This window comes from Chanodichthys erythropterus, chromosome 9 (assembly GCF_024489055.1).
Source record: "Chanodichthys erythropterus isolate Z2021 chromosome 9, ASM2448905v1, whole genome shotgun sequence".
Lineage (NCBI taxonomy): Eukaryota > Metazoa > Chordata > Actinopteri > Cypriniformes > Xenocyprididae > Chanodichthys > Chanodichthys erythropterus.
In genome coordinates this window covers 3,446,069-3,468,856 of record NC_090229.1, presented here as the reverse complement: position 1 = coordinate 3,468,856, position 22,788 = coordinate 3,446,069, and the positions used below count along the sequence as shown (strand labels likewise).

Sequence of the window (22,788 nt, the reverse complement as noted above, 5' to 3'; positions counted from 1 at the left end):
GTTAAGGCAAGACAATACAGGCAAAAATATTTTTTACACAACAGTTCTCTCTGGTTCTCGAATATGATTGGCTAAGTGCTGTGCGATATTGCCCCAGTATCGGCATCAGTACCATTTGCATCACTCTACTTGCAAATCCACCATATTTAAAAAAAAAATACTACTGCTGTTGTCACAAAGTGTAGTTCGTAGAGATTTTTAGGTGAAAATATAGTTGTTTAGACCTGGAATATGTGACTCATATTCAATCACAGCGCTGATTTAACAATTTGTTTTGACGCTTTCGCAGGTGCGAGCTCCAAGCGTCAGCGGGCGTTCAGTGCTTGAGTACCCGCTGAGAACAGCTTCATCTCAGCCAGTCCTTCGAGAATTTGCTGCTGGCTCTTATGTAGATAGTGGTTAAAAATATAATTAATTTGGTGTATATCAAACAGTCTTATTCATCTATTACTTGATCCAGAGCAAAATGATTTGGGTTAAGAGGAAAATTAAGTTTCATAACTTTATAACTTAAATCTTGTACTAGAGCACTGCTTTTGTATGTTTGACTGAAGTTTTTGCTTGTGTTTATTTCCTGTTGTCTTTTATAATGGCTATTGTTGTTAATTCAAATATTGTTGTTCAATAAATATTATTTTATATAAATATGCTGTATTTGGTTTTGTGAAAGGGTGCATCAATAGTATCAGTGAAAGTTACATTATTACACCATTAGATGGCAGCAAAGACTGAGTGAGTCAGAACAAGGAATTTGTTTTATCACTGTGGGAAATCCCCTTAACTTTTAAAAAGACAAAGATATTGCAAAATTGTATAAATGCAAAATCACACTCTAGCTGTGCAATATGGCTGTCTATCATCACTGTGATTAATAACGACACTGCACTTTTTGATGCACTGGTCAATTTTGAGATTTTGGGCTATATGGCTTTTCATAAAATTAGAGTAATGGAAAGAAAACATCCAAAATACATGTTTAAGTGTTTATTTTATTGCACTATATCTATTTGTTCAAATACAATACCCATCTTTAAAGGCTATTTTCTCAAAATGAGTTTTTTTCTCCACTTCAGCAGCACTTACATGCACCAAAATTTACAGTTTTATTCCTATCTATATTGTGAAGGTTTTTACTGAAGGGTTTGTTCATATGCCATTCGCCTGAATTTTTACAAGATTTCATTCGTATAAAAATGGTGATTTTTTAATTTTCTGTCTGTTGACAGTATTTTTTTATTTATGGAGCGATAAAAAGGGAAATCAAAAATCCCCTCAGTAAAAACCTTTAAATCTAATATGTCAACAAACTCAAGCAAGAATTTTGAACCAGATTTTATCCAATGTTCAGATTTATGTTCTGGAAGTGAGTACATACAGTACTATTTAATTCGATAATGCATACTTTGCATATTTAAACATAACATTCCAGAAAACTTGTAATACAAAAAATATTTACAATTCTTAATGTAATCAATCAACTGGGGAAGTATGGTGATATATATTAGTTCAATTTTTATATTAACGCTTTTCACCAGTGGTGTCTTGCCTTAGGTATAACTAAAACCATAAAAAAATTCTGTTATTAAAATAAAATAGACTTTCACCGAAGTAAAATAAAATACAAATCCAGCAGGCACTGGATGTCAATATAACATCATAAAGATGTTGGACAGATGTCAAATTTTGATTGAAAATGAAAATCGGGTTGATGTTAAGCCTCTATCATTGGACAGATGTTGAATTTTGGTTATTTAACACCATGACTTAAAACCAACAAAATTTCAAAGTGTAATGGTGTTATAATTTAAGATTGTGTGGACGATAGCATTATGACATTTAACAGACATTGAATTTTGGTTAAATGTTGACTCATGACTAAATGTTGGTGTTTGACATCATGATTTTGGCGTTTTGAAGACACTGAATTTTGGTTACTTAATACCATGACTTAAAACCATTCAATGTCAGCTGTTGTCAGTATTCTACATCAAATTAATGTTGGCATTTGATATTGTCCTGACACAAACATACAATATAAATATAAAAATCAAAATATTAACACAAACTATAATAGTATCTCAGTGATGGTGCACGTCCATTTGCCATGCTGTCTCAGCAGCAAATAACCCAGAATATCCTTGTTAGAAGCCTCAGTAATAATGGAGGCAGGGCTGTTTGGAGTCTCAGTGCATTTCTCCACGTTTATTGGTATAGACACACAGACTGCGGTTATCATCAGTGAGCGTGATATGGCTTTGGAAAGCACATCGTCTCAGTGGAGCCGTGCGCCGTCTGAGGACGTCAGTGGGGGAAACAGACAGGTGTGACGCTAAAAGAGACAGATAAATATGCTTGGGAGGACAGAGCAGTTTGCTGGCTCATTCAGGCGGGCAGACAGACACCTCCAGCCTCTCAGTGGGTATCTGGACTAATAAATCAATGCCTACACCATGACACTGTGGCTGCCAGGATCTAAGGCCTGTGTGTGCGTGTGTTGGCAAGGTGAAACTACATGATAAAACAATACTGTGTTAATCTACGCTGACATTATCAGCAGTGTTAATTGATATAAGCATGCATTTCTAAAAGTTTTTCACAAAGTTTTTTGCTCGCTTACTGCCTGATGCATTTTGCACACAGAAATGGAAGTTTCAGCTCAAAAAATCCCCCACAGATCATTTATTATAGCTTGTCAAATTTGCCCCTATTTGGGTGTGAGAAAAAACACGCCAGTTTTGTACGTATCCCTTTAAATTCAAATGAGCTGCTGCTCCCCGCCCCCTTTCCAGAAGAGGGCGGAGCTTTAACAGCTCAACAACAACAAAGCTGGAGAATCTCACGCAGCCAAAATGAGGAAAGTGTTCAGCCTTACATTGTTCAAACCGGAGTCGACACTGATGGAGAGACTCAGGAAGAAGTTACAACTTTTAGACGTTTCTGAATGGTTAGTGGATAAATTGATGTAGTTGCCGTCATGTTCATCTTTTGTGCAAATCCAGCACTGAAAACACCACGAGTACGTTTACAGCCCTAATTTTCAATACATTTCATTTCATTTTTCATGTCACAGTGGGCGGTTAAGACTTTATGCCGATAGTCAACACTATAGTCTTTTTCTCTTTGTCTATTTCATCACATCTTGAATTTAAATGCAGCTCCAATGTTTGATCATGACACTATGAAATTCAAGGCTAGCGTGACAGTAATGGCAATAAATATTACGAGCTGAGTGTCGTGCATATGTTAGTAAGTGCCATGTGTTCGGATGTAATGGGTTTTATCAAGGGGAAGCCAAAACAAGCTTGGCATCGTTCCACGTGACACCTTAAAAAGCCAAACGCTAATTTGGCAAAAAACCATTGTGCATTTCCAAGTTTTAGATTTTAATTCTTACCACAGCCAACATGCATGCATATACTGATACACTGTGTAAATATAATTCATGCATTTTAGCTGGAAGGCGTGATTTACACTGACTGACTGAAGCTTTTGGCTCACTGAAAGGTCACATGGCTAATTTCTGGTCACTTAATTGCATGTGCACATGGTGGAGATGTTGACAGACAGCCCTCAGCTATTACAAGAGAATGCATTATTAATACGATGTGTACTTCATGCATAAATAAAACAGTCTTTGTGGTTTGAAGTGTCAGAGAAGCTGCAGGCGCAACACAAATCCTAAAATGTAAAGCTACAACACACACATGCACAGAGTGATTAGAGGAATTAAAGGACAGAGACACAGACTGAACAAAGCGAAGGTGATTTCAAGCCATACTGACCTCTTGGTTCTAATGCATTGTCTACTTTGTCATCGACAAAAACGCGGTCATGAACGCCTATGGTTTTCTCGCAGCCATCTACAAAAACAGAAGAAATGAAAAAGATACCGTAAGCCAATCATGTTAGTGATAATTCAGCAGCCCAACCCACCTGCCAATCAAAGGAAAGCCTGTGACATCACACACAGAAGCAGTCACCTGTCCATTAAAGTGTGAGGTACTGAAAGGCAAATGCCTCCGACAGAATCATACGTGTGTGTTTTGTAATCGATGACACTTACTTGGTGGTCTCACAAACACTTTCAGCTTGAGACACGACCTTCTCCCGGTTTCTGTGATCATGGATGCTGTAAAACACAAAGAAGAGATAAGCAGAGGTGAGTACACACACACAAACACCTGACAAGAGGAAGATATCTTCTTAGTCTCGCGCTACACACACACGCACACACACACCATCCTATGAACTGCGGCTTGCGGGTGTATTTTGTGGTCCGAAATAGGAAATTGCTCCTTTCCTGAGGAATCTGAAGGGCGTGGACACACACATACACACGGCGCCTGCGGGGTGAGGAACGCAACGTCACGCTGTCATTTGTGGTTTTCTGTCACTAGTAGTCTGCTGGTTTATCAGCCGGTTTGGGCCCCGAGAGTTTTGAGCACAAATACACCAGACTGAATTCAAAAGAGGAAAATCACAGCTGAAATTATAGAGTGACTTCATCTCCAGTTTATTTTTAGGCAAACTTGTGTTTTCTTGAATGCTACATTTGAAGGAAAGGAAAAATCACAAATAAGATCGTCCTCGACTTCTCAACTGTTTCTTCTAGACAAACACTGAATAAATTGGAGATCAGACTGAAGTATCTTATGGAGCCCCTAAAGGGACATGCTGATGGAAAAAAAATATATTTCTTTTCCCCCGAGAAACTGTATGTTTGCTTTCAAAATTTTGCGTTCCCCTGAGAAACTCTGCATTTGTTCGCAAACGTTTTGAGTTTGATTGCAAAGCTTTTGCGGTCAAATCTTCGCTTTCACTTGCATATCTTTGCACTTGCTCGCAAAACTTTAGTTTTCGCTCAGAAAAGTATTGCGTTCCCCCAAGAAACTTTGCGTTTACTCACAACATGTTTGTGTTCTCTCGTAAAATTGTTGCATTCCCCAAAGAAACGTTTTGTTCACTCTTTGTGTTGAACTTTGCATTTGTGCACAAACCTTTTGAGCTCACATGCAAAAGTTATGGTCCCTGAGAATCTTCGCTTTCACTTGCAAATCTTTGCACTTTCTCACAAAACTTTTGATTGACACAACATTTTTTTGCGTTCTCTAGTAAAATTGTTGCATTCTGCTGAGAAACATTGTGTTCTTTTGCAAAATGTTTGATTTGGCTCGTAAAAACAGTGCGTTCTCCCGGAAAAAATGTTGCTTTCTATCACAAAAATTCTGCTTGCTCGCCAAAGTATTGCGTTCCCCCAATAAACCTAGCACTTGCTCACAAAACATTTGCATTCTATCACAACACTTTTTTGTTCTCTTTGCAAATATTTTGAGTTTGCTGTTTTTGGTCCCCCGAGTAGTTTTGGTCCTCCCAGAATCTTCACTTTCACTTGCATATCTTTGCACTTGCTCGCAAAACTTTAGTTTTCGCTCAGAAAAGTATTGCGTTCCCCCAAGAAACTTTGCATTTGCTCAATACTGTTTCTGCATTCCCCTGACAAACTTTGCAACCTTTTGCAAAATATTTGCATTCTCTCACAAAAAATTCGCAAAAGTATTGCATTCCCTCATAAATTTAGCGTTCGCTCACAAAACACTATCACAACACTTTTGCATTCATTCCCCCAAGAAACTTTGTGTTAAACTTTGCATGTTGTTTGCAATCCTTTTGAGTTTGGGCACAAAAGTTTTGTTCCCCGAGAATCTTCGCTTTAGCTTGCAAATCTTTGCACTTGCTCACAAAACTTTTGTTTTTGCAAAAACATGTATTGCATTCCCCAAGAAACATTGCATTTGCTCACAAAATTTTATGTTCTCTCTTAAATCTGTTGCATTCCGTCGAGAAACATTGCGTTTTCTTGTGCAAAATGTTTACGTTGGCTCACAAAAACAGTGCGTTCTCCCAAGAAAATTTTGCGTTCGCTCACAAAACATTTGCATTTTATCACAACACTTTTACATTCATTCCCCCAAGAAACTGTGTTCACTCTGTGTTCAACTTTGCATTTTGTCCGCAAACCTTTTGATTTTGCACGCAAAAGTTTTGTTCCTCAATAATCTTCACTTTGGCTTGCAAATCTTTGCACTTGCTCACAAAACTTGCACAGAAAAGTATTGTGTTTGCTCACAACATTTTTGTGTTCTCTCATGCATTCCCCTGAGAAACTTTGCGTTCTTTTGCAAAATGTTTGCATTTGCTTGCAAAAGCATTGCGTTCCCCCAAGAAACGTTTGTGTTCACTCACAAAACTTCCGCATTCGTTCGCAAAAAAATGTTGTTCCTCCAAGAAACTTTGCATTCACTCACAAAAACACTATACAATATAGTTTTTCCTCTCACCTCATATTATTTCCATTAAATTTTTTTTTTGTGATTTTGGGAATGCAAACATTTTGTGAGCATATGCAAAAGTGTGAATGTAAAAACAATGAAAAATAATTTTTCCTCCCATCTAACTTTTTTTTTTTTACCGTCATCATGCTCTGTAAGTATCCAGATGTTTCAGATTAATCTGAGACCTCAACATCTCAAATTGTGCCAAAATGTTAAAGATCACAATATGAACTCAAACATTTCAAATTCTCCCAAGACCAAAAGATCTGAGCTATCAGTCAACTTAATGAGTCTGTCAACATTGTCAACATTTGACTCATTAATGACAAATTTTTATCTCTTCATTATAATTTCAGGAGAAACAGCAACAAATCAGACCTCGATGAAATACAGTATAATTTTCCCTCCCATCTCATATTTTTTTCCAGCTCATAACTGAGCAGTTTCCTGAGCCATGAAAGAGAAAACTCTGAGGAATCGTGTGTTCATCTGGGGTTATTCTATGAGGTTTATTAAGATGGACAGCACAGTGCAAGTTCAACGTTTGGACTAATTAAGGCTAATTACTCTCAAAATGAGATTTCATTCTGTGATCTTTGGTGGAAATGTGGTGTGGCGTACATCCCTGGATGTGCAGAGTTTCCTACATTATAGACCACAGCAGATTGCATTAAAGTCAAAGATCGCAAGCTGTTTACCTCCATAATGTGCTGCATTTCTGAGGAAACAGAAAAGGAAAATAAATGAAGAGCAGGACTTTATGATTTTATCTATGGGGAATGATTTCATAAACAGGCACAATAAGACTATTATGAAATAAATCAGGTCAGTTTTGATTACCATGTATGAAAATCATTCATTTAACCCAAATGATAAAATCTTAAAACATGATTATTATTTCTCAAGCTTCGGTTGCAAAATATTACACTAATGACTCTGAATCTTTTATTGAGCATCGATTATCAAACTGTCACACACAGATGTCTCTGTAAAACTCTCTCTGTGTGTGTGTAATGCACATTTCTGAAACGCAACGCTCATTTCTGATCAGTATTCGGTGCGGTTGAGTTTATTAATGGAATAAAACAAACACCTGAAGAATGTCATGAATCCAAATGACACGAGAAGAGCCAAACAAACCCGTTAACAGACAAACAGAGAAATAAATGACTGTATTCCTCTGTGCTCACTAAACTGGATTGTAGAAAGTACCTTTTTTTAGACTTTTACAGTGTAACATGTTTCTTGAGCATCAGAATGATTTCTGAAGGATCACTGAAGACTGGAGTAATGATGCTGAAAATTCAGCTTTGATCACTGGATATAAATTACACTTTACTATATATTCACATAGAAAACAGCTGTGTTACATTTTAAAAATATTTCACATTTTTTACAGTATTTTTGAACAAATAAACGCAGCCTTTGTGAGCTGAAGAGACTTCTTTCAAAAACATCAAACCTGCTACCTTGGTGTTGCTTGCACAATACTGTACCATTTGAGCGATACACATGTTTTATACGTTTTCCAGTATAATCTGGATTGTGCAGTGATCCACAAGTGGCACATTTCCAGGAACTCTGCCTCCTTCGCTCCGCCTGCATGTGGCTTAACAATCAAACAAATTTTCCGATTGGAAATCTGGCAAGCGCACGCTCCTGTCAGAGTTGGCCCACCCTTTGGGCAAGTATGCTAATCAGCATTTATTTCATTTGACAAAGACAACGTACGAATGCAGAGCTATTAAATATGCAGCGCTCTCTTTTGAGCGCCGTAGCCGGCGGCGGAGCTTTCTCAATTTGTCCTCATCCATAAAGAGCCCCAACTAATAGCATCAGCAGAGATGAAGAGCATTTCTCACAGCCCTCATCTGCCTCACTGCTTTAGTGCTTCTGTCTCTCTCATCGTGTACATGCAAATGAAAGAGAAAGTGTGTGTGCATGTGAGAGAGAGAAATATATCTAAGGTTTACAGGTATATACACCGATCAGGCATAACGTTATGACCACTGACAGGTGAATAACACTGATTATCTCTTCATCACGGCACCTGCTAGTGGGTATATTAGGCAGCAAGTTGATGTGTTTGAGGCAGGAAAAATGGGCAAGCGTAAGGATTTCAGCGAGTTTGACAAGAGACAAATTGTGATGGCTAGACTGGGTCAGAGCATCTCCAAAACTGCAGCTCTTGTGGGGTGTTCCCGGTCTGCAGTGGTCAGTATCTATCAAAAGCGGTCCAAGGAAGGACCAGTGATGAATTGTAGACAGGGTCATGAAAAGAGCCAACAGTGGGTATATACAGTGTGTATATATATATATATATATATATATATATATATATATATGTTTGTGTGTGTGTGCGTGTGTGAGAGACAGTCTTTGGCAGCATCTCTCAGTAAGTGTAACATGCTGTCTGGCAGGCTGGCAGGTCCGGGCCGTTCGCCACCGAATGTTACAGTCACACACAGGAAGAGGAAAACAGCAGGAAGTCGGGAAGTGTTGCGACCCAGAGGACACTGAAGAGGATCAGACAAAACAAAACAAAGAGAAGGAAAAGGTTCCGTTTATCAAAGGCGTGATAATGGTTAACGTGCTCCTTCACACTGCAGGAGAACAGATGAAACGGCAGGAGTTTTCAGGAACGCGAGACGCGTGTCCGCAGCACATGCACAGAAACTAAATTCATTAACTGATCTACATCACTGCGCTCATGCAAACGTTGCCATGACAACCAGGGTCATGCAAAAAAACAGAATTGAGGAATGGGCTTCCTTTGTGTGAGTCTAAATTGAATTGGCCACAACAAAAAGGATGTTGAATTATATTTTAATTTAAAAAAATATACGCAAAATACAGTAAAAAATGTGAAATATTATTTAAATATAAAACAGCTGTTTTCTATGTGAATATATAATAAAATGTAATTTATATCCAGTGATCAAAGCTGAATTTTCAGCATCATTACTCCAGCCTTCAGTGTCACATGATCCTTCAGAAGTTTGTGGAAAACCTTGATACATTTTATTTTTCAGAATTCTTTGATGAATAGAAAGTTCTAAAGAACAGCATTTATTTGAAATAGAATCTTTTGTAATATTATAAATGTCTTTACTGTCACTTTTGATCAATTTTATGCGTCCTTGCTGAATAAAGGTTCATTTACTTAAATATAATCTGTTTTAATATAATATACTTTAATATAAAATATACAAATATTATCAATTTTATATCTGTATATAATTTTTCATAATAATACATTTTGTTTTATACATTACAGTTTTGCTCCATTTAATTGAACTTCCTTATATTCAAATTTGAATTTCAATTCTGCATCCTGTTTACAGGAATGTAAAAGTCGTTCCCAATTTTTATTCTGAACGGCACCCGAGCCTGATGCCGACCGCATCACTTACAGCATCCATCAAAACAGCAGCAGTCAATATACAGTCTCAGGGAAGGTAAACCGTGATTTAATAAGCATACGTGAGATCATAAACCCCTGCGCTGTTCCCAAGACTCCAAACGAAATCCAGATTTTCCAATTCCACTCGCGTCAGACAAAAAATGTGATTCATTCTCCTCTCATCCACTGACTCTATCATGTAATATTGGATTTGGAGACCTTGAGAGATTAAAATCCATCCTTAAATTCACAATATTAGAAAAAGATGCTGTCTCAAGCGTTTCCTTGTGGGGGGTCAGCTAACCCGTGCCCTGACCTTTGACCTGAGAGAGACACACTCACACAGCTCATACTGTATTCAGCTCAATGGACTGCAGATGTGAACAACATTAAACAGCTTCCTGCATTTTCCATTTTCACCGTCCCTTTCAAGAAATAGAAGGAGAAACAGTGTTTAAATAATAATAATAATAATTTCTGCTTGTTTTCCAGCACAAATATTTAAACATTCTTAAATGAAGATACATTTACTGGAGAAGAGAAATGACTGAAGATATTACTGAGAAATGTATTAAAATGAAGTGAGTTTGTGTTTAAAAAGAAAACAAATATCTGCCAATGGAGTCAGAAAACTAAACTTATTTCAAAAGGAAAACAAGATTATTTTTCTGACTCCATTTGCAGATATTTATGGAAGCTTGTTTTTGCCACTGAATAAAAAAATAAAAAGGTAATTGCGACTTTTCATCACAAACTTACAATTGCAAGGAAAAAGTCAGAATATAAAGTCAGAATTGTGAGATATAAAGTCAGAATTGAGATATAAAGTCAGAATTGAGATATAAAGTCAGAATTGTGAGATATAAAGTCAGAATTGTGAGATATAAAGTCAGAATTGAGATATAAAGTCAGAATTGTGAGATATAAAGTCAGAATTGAGATATAAAGTCAGAATTGTGAGATATAAAGTCAGAATTGAGATATAAACTCAGAATTGCGAGATATAAAGTCAGAATTGAGATATATATAAAGTCAGAATTGAGATATAAAGTCAGAATTGAGATATAAAGTCAGAATTGTGAGTTATAAAGTCAGAATTGAGAGATATAAAGTCAGAATTGAGATATAAAGTCAGAATTGTGATATAAAGTCAGAATTGTGAGTTATAAAGTCAGAATTGAGAGATATAAAGTCAGAATTGAGATATAAAGTCAGAATTGAGATATAAAGTCAGAATTGTGAGATATAAAGTCAGAATTGAGATATATAAAGTCAGAATTGCGAGATATAAAGTCAGAATTGAGATATATATAAAGTCAGAATTGAGATATAAAGTCAGAATTGAGATATAAAGTCAGAATTGTGAGTTATAAAGTCAGAATTGAGAGATATAAAGTCAGAATTGAGATATAAAGTCAGAATTGAGATATAAAGTCAGAATTGAGATATAAAGTCAGAATTGCGAGATATAAAGTCAGAATTGTGAGTTATAAAGTCAGAATTGAGTGATATAAAGTCAGAATTGTGAGATATAAAGTCAGAATTGCGAGATATAAAGTCAGAATTGTGAGATATAAAGTCAGAATTGAGATATAAAGTCAGAATTGAGTTATAAAGTCAGAATTGAGTGATATAAAGTCAGAATTGCGAGATATAAAGTCAGAATTGTGAGATATAAAGTCAGAATTGAGATATAAAGTCAGAATTGTGAGATATAAAGTCAGAATTGAGATATAAAGTCAGAATTGTGAGATATAAAGTCAGAATTGTGAGATATAAAGTCAGAATTGCGAGATATAAAGTCAGAATTGTGAGATATAAAGTCAGAATTGTGAGTTATAAAGTCAGAATTGTGAGATATAAAGTCAGAATTGAGATATATAAAGTCAGAATTGAGATATAAAGTCAGAATTGCGAGATATAAAGTCAGAATTGAGATATAAAGTCAGAATTGTGAGATATAAAGTCAGAATTGAGATATAAAGTCAGAATTGTGAGATATAAAGTCAGAATTGTGAGATATAAAGTCAGAATTGCAAGATATAAAGTCAGAATTGTGAGATATAAAGTCAGAATTGAGATATAAAGTCAGAATTGAGATATAAAGTCAGAATTGTGAGTTATAAAGTCAGAATTGTGAGATATAAAGTCAGAATTGAGATATAAAGTCAGAATTGTGAGTTATAAAGTCAGAATTGTGAGATATAAAGTCAGAATTGAGATATATAAAGTCAGAATTGAGATATAAAGTCAGAATTGCGAGATATAAAGTCAGAATTGCGATATAAAGTCAGAATTGAGATATAAAGTCAGAATTGAGATATAAAGTCAGAATTGTGAGATATAAAGTCAAAATTGAGATATAAACTCAGAATTGGGAGATACAAAGTCAGAATTGAGAGATATAAATTCAGAATTGAGATATAAAGTCAGAATTGAGATATAAAGTCAGAATTGTGATATAAAGTCAGAATTGTGAGTTATAAAGTCAGAATTGAGAGATATAAAGTCAGAATTGAGATATAAAGTCAGAATTGAGATATAAAGTCAGAATTGTGAGATATAAAGTCAGAATTGAGATATATAAAGTCAGAATTGCGAGATATAAAGTCAGAATTGAGATATAAACTCAGAATTGTGAGATATAAAGTCAGAATTGAGATATAAACTCAGAATTGTGAGATATAAAGTCAGAATTGAGATATATATAAAGTCAGAATTGAGATATAAAGTCAGAATTGAGATAAAAAGTCAGAATTGTGAGTTATAAAGTCAGAATTGAGAGATATAAAGTCAGAATTGAGATATAAAGTCAGAATTGAGATATAAAGTCAGAATTGAGATATAAAGTCAGAATTGCGAGATATAAAGTCAGAATTGTGAGTTATAAAGTCAGAATTGAGTGATATAAAGTCAGAATTGTGAGATATAAAGTCAGAATTGCGAGATATAAAGTCAGAATTGAGATATAAAGTCAGAATTGAGTTATAAAGTCAGAATTGAGTGATATAAAGTCAGAATTGCGAGATATAAAGTCAGAATTGTGAGATATAAAGTCAGAATTGAGATATAAAGTCAGAATTGAGTGATATAAAGTCAGAATTGAGTGATATAAAGTCAGAATTGCGAGATATAAAGTCAGAATTGTGAGATATAAAGTCAGAATTGAGTGATATAAAGTCAGAATTGCGAGATATAAAGTCAGAATTGTGAGATATAAAGTCAGAATTGAGATATAAAGTCAGAATTGTGAGATATAAAGTCAGAATTGAGATTTAAAGTCAGAATTGTGAGATATAAAGTCAGAATTGTGAGATATAAAGTCAGAATTGCGAGATATAAAGTCAGAATTGTGAGTTATAAAGTCAGAATTGTGAGATATAAAGTCAGAATTGAGATATATAAAGTCAGAATTGAGATATAAAGTCAGAATTGCGAGATATAAAGTCAGAATTGAGATATAAAGTCAGAATTGTGAGATATAAAGTCAGAATTGAGATATAAAGTCAGAATTGTGAGATATAAAGTCAGAATTGCAAGATATAAAGTCAGAATTGTGAGATATAAAGTCAGAATTGAGATATATAAAGTCAGAATTGCGAGATATAAAGTCAGAATTGCGATATAAAGTCAGAATTGAGATATAAAGTCAGAATTGAGATATAAAGTCAGAATTGTGAGATATAAAGTCAGAATTGAGATATAAACTCAGAATTGCGAGATACAAAGTCAGAATTGAGAGATATAAATTCAGAATTGAGATATAAAGTCAGAAATGAGATATAAAGTCAGAATTGTGAGATATAAAGTCAGAATTGAGATATAAAGTCAGAATTGAGATATAAAGTCAGAATTGTGAGTTATAAAGTCAGAATTGAGAGATATAAAGTCAGAATTGAGATATAAAGTCAGAATTGTGAGTTATAAAGTCAGAATTGCGAGATATAAAGTCAGAATTGTGAGATATAAAGTCAGAATTGAGATATAAAGTCAGAATTGCGAGATATAAAGTCAGAATTGCGAGATATAAAGTCAGAATTGAGTGATATAAAGTCAGAATTGAGATATAGAGTCAGAATTGTGAGTTATAAAGTCAGAATTGTGAGTTATAAAGTCAGAATTGAGTGATATAAAGTCAGAATTGCGAGATATAAAGTCAGAATTGTGAGATATAAAGTCAGAATTGAGATATAAAGTCAGAATTGAGATATAAAGTCAGAATTGTGAGATATAAAGTCAGAATTGAGATATAAAGTCAGAATTGAGATATAAAGTCAGAATTGTGAGATATAAAGTCAGAATTGTGAGTTATAAAGTCAGAATTGAGTGATATAAAGTCAGAATTGCGAGATATAAAGTCAGAATTGCGAGATATAAAGTCAGAATTGTGAGATATAAAGACAGAATTGTGAGATATAAAGTCAGAATTGTGAGATATAAAGTCAGAATTGAGATATAAAGTCAGAATTGAGATATAAAGTCAGAATTATGAGATATAAAGTCAGAATTGAGATATAAAGTCAGAATTGTGCAAGAAAAAGTTTTATTTTTTATTTAGTGGTGAAAACAAGCTTCTATAGATATTTGTTCCTGTTTTAAGCATAAATGAGCTATAATATGTAATACTGCATGTAATTTTGATTCTCAATAAAATGTATCTTGATTTAAGAATGTTTGAACTGGAAAATAAAACAAAAATACTGAGTAAGAAAATCATTTTTGCAGTGTCAGAGATAAGAAATCCTTCCCGCACTGTTTGCACAACAAGAGAGCTGACAAACAAAAGCATGATGAATTACATCCTCGGTTTGATTTCACCTCGTGTCTCGATTAACCTGCTGAAGTGGATAACAGCATAAAACACAAGAGCTCCAGCTAACCTCCCTGACCCCGGAGAAAGAACACAACGACAGGGTCTCCTTCATCTCGCAAGCTGCAATTTGTCATTTTAACCCTCGTTGCACAACCACATCTCCAACAAGCTCTAATGCTGGCAGAAATTTGGCATGTGATTACAGTACAAACCTCTGACGAGTGAAAATCACAGGCACATTTGTAAAGCAACACACTGCGCATGAACGCTGGCCCACTTCTGTCACAGCGAGCTGTTTTATGTATGTGGAAATACATAATAGAAGCGTTTGATGTTATCTTTGTTTGCCGACTGTATTACACACACGCTGACATTACTGACAGGCTGCTCTTATTACCATCCACATTACATCTGACATCCACAAACCAGCTCTGCTTTTAATCATACACTAGTGTAGAAACAATTTGCACTCAGAAAGTGCTAGTATTTAATTACAAAGAAACTGTAAGGGTTATGTTTAGTTTCATTGTGTTTTAGTTTGGTTTTCCCTGTCCCTGTTTGCCTGAGTTCTCATTCATTACTGGTTGTCATGGTTACTAATTGATTTGCACACCTGTTTCTTGTTCGGCTTGTTGTATTTACATCTTGTTTAATGAAAAATGTATCAAAATGAAGTGAGTTTGTGTTTAAAACATGTGTTTGTGTTTCATTTCTCAGTAATATCTTCAGTAATTTTGCTTCTCAAGTAAATGTATCTTGGTTTAAGAATATTTAGATATTTGTAGCGGAAAACAAGACAACAAAACTGTGTTTTTGCAGTGTATGCCCACTTCACAAGACTATAAATCAGGTAAGAGCACCACTAAAAATCCTGCAGACCCTCTTTCAACTGATGCGATTAGAGACGTGACGTCTGGTGTGATAATGTCAGTCAGTATTTCAGAGAAATGGCCGTAATCAGAGAGAGCCGATAACATTTCTACTGAGCAGTTATCAGCAGCACCTTTACGACTCTTCAAACACTGATTCAGAGAAATGTCAGCGTCTCCAGAATCTGATAACCAGCATCTGAATGCTTCAGTAATGACACCGAACCATAATGATCTTCTGTTTTCTGAAGAGCGTGTGTGAATATTCACTCAACAACAGTCCATGAAAACAGACATTCAAGAATCGCTAAAATAGTGAGCTGACTTGACTTGGGATTGCCCTCTGCCTACCTAGAGTTATGCTGTATGTATTATGTTTGTGTGGCCGGCAGACATCCGCGACGGTCTGCCGGCATTACTTTCGTTTTGTCCTTTGTTTATTTTAGAATTAAAGTTACATTGAATGTTCGCCGGTTCCCGCCTCCTTCTTCCCACATTTACGAACTGTGTTACAGTAATATTTCGATTAAATTTTTGAATGACTGTCAAAATAATAAAATAAAATAAAATAATAAAATAAAATAATAAAATGAAGTAAAGTAAAGTAAAGTAAAGTAAAGTAAAGTAAAGTAAAGTAAAGTAAAGTAAAGTAAAGTAAAGTAAAGTAAAGTAAAGTAAAGTAAAGTAAAGTAAAGTAAAGTAAAATAAAAAATAAATAAAATAAAAATTTTGAATGGCTGTCAATGGTTTTGCAGCCAGAAAAAAAAAAAATCTCTCCCTCTCTCTCTCTCTCTCTCTCTCTCTCTCTCTCTCTCTCTCTCTCTCTATATATATATATATATATATATATATAAAATAAAATAAAAATGTATGTTATTTGCTATATAAATAAAAATATATATATATTTCGATGTTGATTACTACTTATAATTTTTAAATAGCTGTCAATTAAAATAAAATAAAATAAAATAAAATAAAAAATGAAGTAAAGTAAAATAAAAAATAAAAAATAAATAAAATAAAATAAAATAAAAAATGAAGTAAAGTAAAGTAAAGTAAAGTAAAATAAAAAATAACAAATAAATAAAATATTTTGAATGGCTGTCAATGGTTTTGCAGCCAGAAAAAAAAAAAAATCTCTCTCTCTCTCTCTCTCTCTCTCTCTATATATATATATATAAAATAAAATAAAATAAAAATGTATGTTATTTGCGATATTTTTACATTTTTATTTTATTTTATTTTATTTTTTATATATCTATCTATCTATCTATCTATCTATCTATCTATCTATCTATATATATACATATATATAAATAAAATAAAATAAAAATTTATGTTATTTGCTATATAAATAAAAAATATATATATTTCGATGTTGATTACTACTTATAATTTTTAAATAGCTGTCAATTGAGAAAGATGTTTGTTTGCAGCCAGAATAAAATAAAGTAAACTAAAATAAATTAAAATAAAAAATGAAGTAAAGTAAAGTAAAATAAAAAATAACAAATAAAATAAAATAAAATAAAATAATAAAATAAAATAAAATAAAATAAAATAAAATAAAATAAAATAAAATAAAATAAAATAAAATAAAATAAAAAAAAATTAAAAAAAAATTGTTGTTTGCAAGATATAATTTTTGAATGGTTGTCAATGGAGAAAGATGCTTTAAGTAATAATAAAATAAAATAAAATAAAATAAAATAAAATAAAATAAAATAAAATAAAATAAAATAAAATAAAATAAAATAAAATAAAATAAAAAATGAAGTAAAGTAAAGTAAAGTAAAGTTTTATTTTTTATCTATCTATCTATCTATCTATCTATCTATCTATCTATCTATCTATCTATCTATCTATCTATATAAAATAAAAATGTATGTTATTTGCTATATAAATTAAAAATATATATATTTCGATGTTGATTACTACTTATAATTTTTAAATAGCTGTCAATTGAGGAAGATGTTTTTTGCAGCCATAATAAAATAAATTAAAATAAAATAAAATAAAAAATGAAGTAAAGTAAAATAAAAAATAACAAATAAAAAATAAAATAAAATAAAATAAAATAAAATAAAATAAAATAAAATAAAATAAAATAAAATAAAATAAAATAAAATAAAATAAAAATGTGTTGTTTGCAAGATATATTTTTTGAATGGTTATCAGTGGAGAAAGATGCTTTAAGTAATAATAAAATAAAGTAATAAAATAAAATAAAATAAAATAAAATAAAATAAAATAAAATAAAATAAAATAAAATAAAATAAAATAAAATAAAATAAAATAAAATAAAATAAATAAAAATTTCTATGTTGCTTGCAACAAAACATTTTTGAATGGCCTTCAGTGGAGAACGATGCTTTTCGCAGCCAGATTACAGCATCTACCCGCAGGTTTTGAAACAGAACTTTATTCTCTGACCTTAAAGCTCAAGGTCAAGTCAAGAAGGTGATGTGACCAATAAAACATGAATGTGAGCACAATCAATCTGCTGAATAATATAATTATTAAATACACAATGATGTGGACGTCAGCATGATATGAAACACTATTACAATGATATTGGACAGTTTTCATTATAGTCGAAATGAAAGCTTGATGGATGAACTGCAAAGGAGGTTTTAATTGAACATTTGCTTAAATATTCCTGCCAGAGAAAGCTGACATCTTTAACTGTCTGTAATTGTGAATTCATATTTCTTACCACAGAATATAATAGCGTCTGCGATACGGCATGAAGTCTTTGTGAAATATGGCAACTGAAAGTGGGACGCTTCACACTTCAACTCCAGCTCTGACTTTCTGTTTGGAATTATGCTCAGCACGATTGTCATGATGTATATTAATTACGATGTTCGCCAGAGAGACAAAAGCTGCCAAGATGTAAAGAGACAGACGGATCCGTGGAGTGAGACGCACAATCATTCAGAGAGGGCAAACGTATTTCACAGATGTTCGCTCTGGACCGAGAGGGAGGATGATGGGACTCGTGAGGAGAACGATACGCTGGATGGTTTTCACGTCCTCAGCAGCACAGGCCAGTCAAGCACATAATAACGGCTCTCCATGTAACGAGGCCTCGGGACACGACGATGATATGAAGGTCCTGCAGGAGCGTTATGAGCGAAAACTAATGAGGTTTGCCTGCATTTTCATCTCACCTTGTAGACAGGTGTCCTTCAGTGAAACGCATCGCATTCTCTTTTCCAAGAATATTGATTCATATTGATTTCTGTCCTCGCTCGATTTCATATGCTGTCCTTGAAAATGAATCTCAGCACGAGAAAATATTGCATTTTCTTATAGCTGCTTTCATTCAGTTGAGAATAATGTACAAACGGCTTTGTCACTGACATGCAGTGAGGGAAATAAACTTATATTAGGGCTGTTGAAACAGGCCTGAAAGGGTTAAACACATAAAACTCGATCGGAAATGTGAGAAGTTGAAAACACACCTGGGTTAACAGGTATTTCTGGCCTTATAACTGTACGCAGCTTTATAGCATGAGCTCATTTTGTGTGCTTGAACAAACCAAAACAGAGAGCAAACATCATCCTCGAACCCTCATGACAAACTATTAAACTGTCATTTTAAAGGCAGCAGGCGAATTATAATATTTTTGGTGCATCGCATGCACATTTATGCATTTGACAGATGCTTTTATCCGAAGAGATTTGCAATGCATTGATGCCGTGCATTTTTAGGCATTTATGCATGTGCATTTTGCTGGGAATCGAACCCGTGATTTTAATGTTGCTAGCGCCATGCTTTTGATGTTCGAGATCTTTTCTATGGGGTTAGATTCCTGCCTAAAGTATTGCGAAAAATCAAAAAATGAACAGAAGCGTGAATAGAAAAATTAAAAGCGCATTTAAAAAGATATAACAAGCATTATTAGGTTTAAATGTGTATAAAGTTTTGACTCATGCTTGTTTATTTTTTTAATGCGCTTCTAATTTTTCAATTCACGCTTATTATATTTTTTTATCCGTTACCACTTTTTTTTGCCATTCTGATCATGCAATATATTTTTACATGTGTTTTTACATTTTTGATTCATGCTTATTATTTTTTGATCCATACTGCAATACTTTAGGCGAGAATCTAACCCCATACTTTTCCCCCAGACCTGTTACTTTCTGCGTTTCCATGACGTAGGATTGTTCCCGTTGGGTTTTCGTCCTCCGCATATAAGCTTAATAAAGCCTGAACCTCGCCGTCAGTCCATCGATAGTATTTTTTAAACTCCATTGTTGATACGAATAGCAAACAACACCTACTCCATTTTAAAAATGGTGGTTGAAATAAAATGCTGCGTGGAGTCAACCAATCAGCATGTTCAACGGCCAAGTCCCTCCCCTAAAAGTTCCTGAACTTTGAAAAAGTACTACCTCGTGAGCAGGGACTTTCTGAGGGGGAAATTTTTACCCGGAATTTCTTACAGACCATGGTTCCTGTGGTCGAAACACACTGAATACCACCCCAAATTCCTGGGGAAAGTTCCTGCGGTAGAAATATGGCTATAAAATCCAATTATTGTCAATTTAACCTGGACCAAGACAATCATACAATGTGTTGGTAACAAAGGTATTGCTCTAGAATGGTTTAGGTCATATCTATTCGATATTTTTCTGTCTGCCTTGGAGACTTTGTGTCCCCATCCTTGTGGAGTCCCTCAGGGGTCTATTCTGGGTCCGATGTTTTTTTCCTTGTACATGCTTTAAAATTATTGCCTCAAGGACATTAAAGCTTGGATGGCCATGATTGTTTTTACATTTTAAAGAGAATAAAACTGAAATTGTGATTTTTGGCCCAAATTGCACCCATATGGCCCCAAACACAGAATTGTTAGGGTTAGGGTTACCTTAAATCCTCCATTAAAAATCTGGAAGAAACCGATCACTTCTGTGATTAAAGCCAGTTTTTATCAGTTAAGTCTTTTATCCAAAGTCAAACCTTTTGAAAGGGTTATACACATCTTCATCAAGACTCAAAATATCAATAAAAAAAATCATAGGTTAACCAGTATTTCTGACAACTCAAAAAATTGATACATACGCAATACATCCAGACAAAGCCAAAACTCCAAGCTGTTATTCTTTGTATTTAAAGATGCAAACATAATTTCATGACAGCATGTTTCATTTGAAACCAGCCTATCGTTTTCAATCTGAATCCCGAATCGTACGCTGTGATGTCATACTCACATATGTAGTAGTACTCTCGTCCCGGTCGAAACTCGAATCCCAGCGAGAAGGGCGTGAAGAGCTGGAACTTCTCGGAGAACTTGAGCGGGCCGTTGGGCGAGTGCGGCCGGTTGCACTCCCACCGCTTGAAGCCCTTGGCGGTGTGGTCACATGTGCTGTAGCCGTCGTAGTTGACCATGTAGAGGACGTAGCGCTCCGCTCTCTCCTCAGGCACCGAGTCCTCGTAGTGCGGACAGTACACGTCCAGGTAATCGTTTATACAGACGTCGATGTGATAGTCTCCACGTTGAAACCTGCAGGACGCAAAGAGAGCCACATGGATTAGAGCCTTACAAACGAATATTGCAAATATTCGCTTTATCTTTTACAGTGATGGCCGTTAGGAACATGGGAATGAAACATGGAGATTTGCATTGAAATAATTGCAATAAAGATGAGTGCATAAATCACTTGATATTAGATGCATTTTACTGAGACGAGCCCAGATTTGCTTCCAATCTCTTCTCTGACATCAATGCCAAGTGTTTTGAAACAACTCCAATGTGCAACACAAGAAATGATCTCATTAATCACAAGAGAGACTAACATGTCCAAATGCATGCCTGATGTGTTTATGGATGACAAGCAAATCTGGCATCATCTCACCGTTGAAATGCATAACATGTGCCCATATTTGGTTCTCAAACATTGCAAAGTATGTGAAAATGAACAACGGTTAAAGATAATGACCTCTGACTGACTCTAAACGAATGTTTGTCAAAGTGACACTATTTCTATCTTTGGGTCGGTGACCCTTGAGGATGAGCATCACCTGTAAATACTCTCGACTTTATATTCTAAACTTTGAAGGAATGACTAAACAACCTCGTTCGTGCTGCTAAACAGCCATTTTTCAGCCAGGTCAAAGTTTTAATTGGGAATCAGTTAGAGAAATGGCCCTGTGGAAACTTTTAATTGAAATTCTCCATCCTTGAATTTTTCCTCCTGAAGCAATTCTATCTTTCCCTCAAATCAGAAATAAAAGCGTGCGGTGAATGTTCTCTAAAGCCTCTCGTCGACGGGTTGGTGCTATGATAAATCACCGGGTCAAACAGGCTGAGACTGAAAAACGAAACAGTGGCACGGCCGGTCTGATCTCAGGTCAAGGCCAAATATATTCAACAACAAAACTGATTTTCCCAATCCACACAGAAAACACTCCTCATTCGATTCGCATTACAGTCTGCGTCCGTGCATTTCATCAACTCAATTAACAAAGTTAATAATCCTCTTCTCAATTAAGGCACGCTTCATTAGCGTCGCCTCTCTCACCCGCAGCAGGAGCCGCTAATGTTGGAGATGTTCTGGAGGTGTAAACAGCGAGGACAGACTCGTACCTCCTCACAATTAACACATGCAGCAGTTTATCAACACCGCAGACCAAACAATGAGTCTCTCACATCTGACCGCTCAGCCCCTGTGAGCAAGGGAATTATTTTTATTTTGCTCTATAATAAATACATTTTATATGACAGGAAATTAATAGCAACGGCTGATTAATGTATAATTGCTTTTATGCATTTAAAGGATCATTAAACTTAAGCGTATGCAAGCCATGAGTTTTCATATGCACCATGTTTATTATATATGTGTCTTATATATATATATATATATATATATATATATGCAAATTGTATAATATCCAAGGTACACATTTCTAGTAATTGTGCAGTTAATTCTCATATTGTATTTTCAGAAAGTTTTGGAATATTTTTACTATTTTCAAATTTGTCACTACCGAAACACAATAAAAAATAATTTAATAATATTGTACACACATAAAAATGACATTTTGTGGAATAACACCCAAAAAAGTTTGTTTAATCGTAGAAAAAAAAGTGTTTGGTAGTGACATTCCTTAAGTTCCACACAAATTTTCAGACATTTGAACACATTTAACTCAGAATGATGGACCTATCTACTATGAAAGAGAGGCTGTGAGAGGAGCACCGGGATATTTCCAGATCAGAAATGTAGAAGTGTGGTTAAAATCAGTCTCAGACAATGGACTAAAAATACACTAAATACATTTCGGTAGTGACATGAAAATGCGGAAAACATTTTTTTACATGAAGTTTCGTGATTTACAAAGAAAATATTTCTCGCTCCATA

At 34.4% G+C, this 22,788-nt stretch overlaps 1 protein-coding gene across 1 annotated transcript in view; it reads right to left on the bottom strand.

Annotated features, from left to right (window-relative positions):
- Positions 1-22,788, bottom strand: part of efna5b (ephrin-A5b) — a 134,908-nt gene that overhangs the window by 1,451 nt on the left and 110,669 nt on the right. The window contains exons 2-4 of the mRNA XM_067393446.1: positions 20,638-20,930; positions 4,064-4,129; positions 3,783-3,860 (exon numbers count right to left, since the gene is read on the bottom strand). Coding sequence (XP_067249547.1) covers positions 3,783-3,860; positions 4,064-4,129; positions 20,638-20,930 — 437 coding nt within the window. The remainder of the gene's footprint in view (positions 1-3,782; positions 3,861-4,063; positions 4,130-20,637; positions 20,931-22,788) is intronic.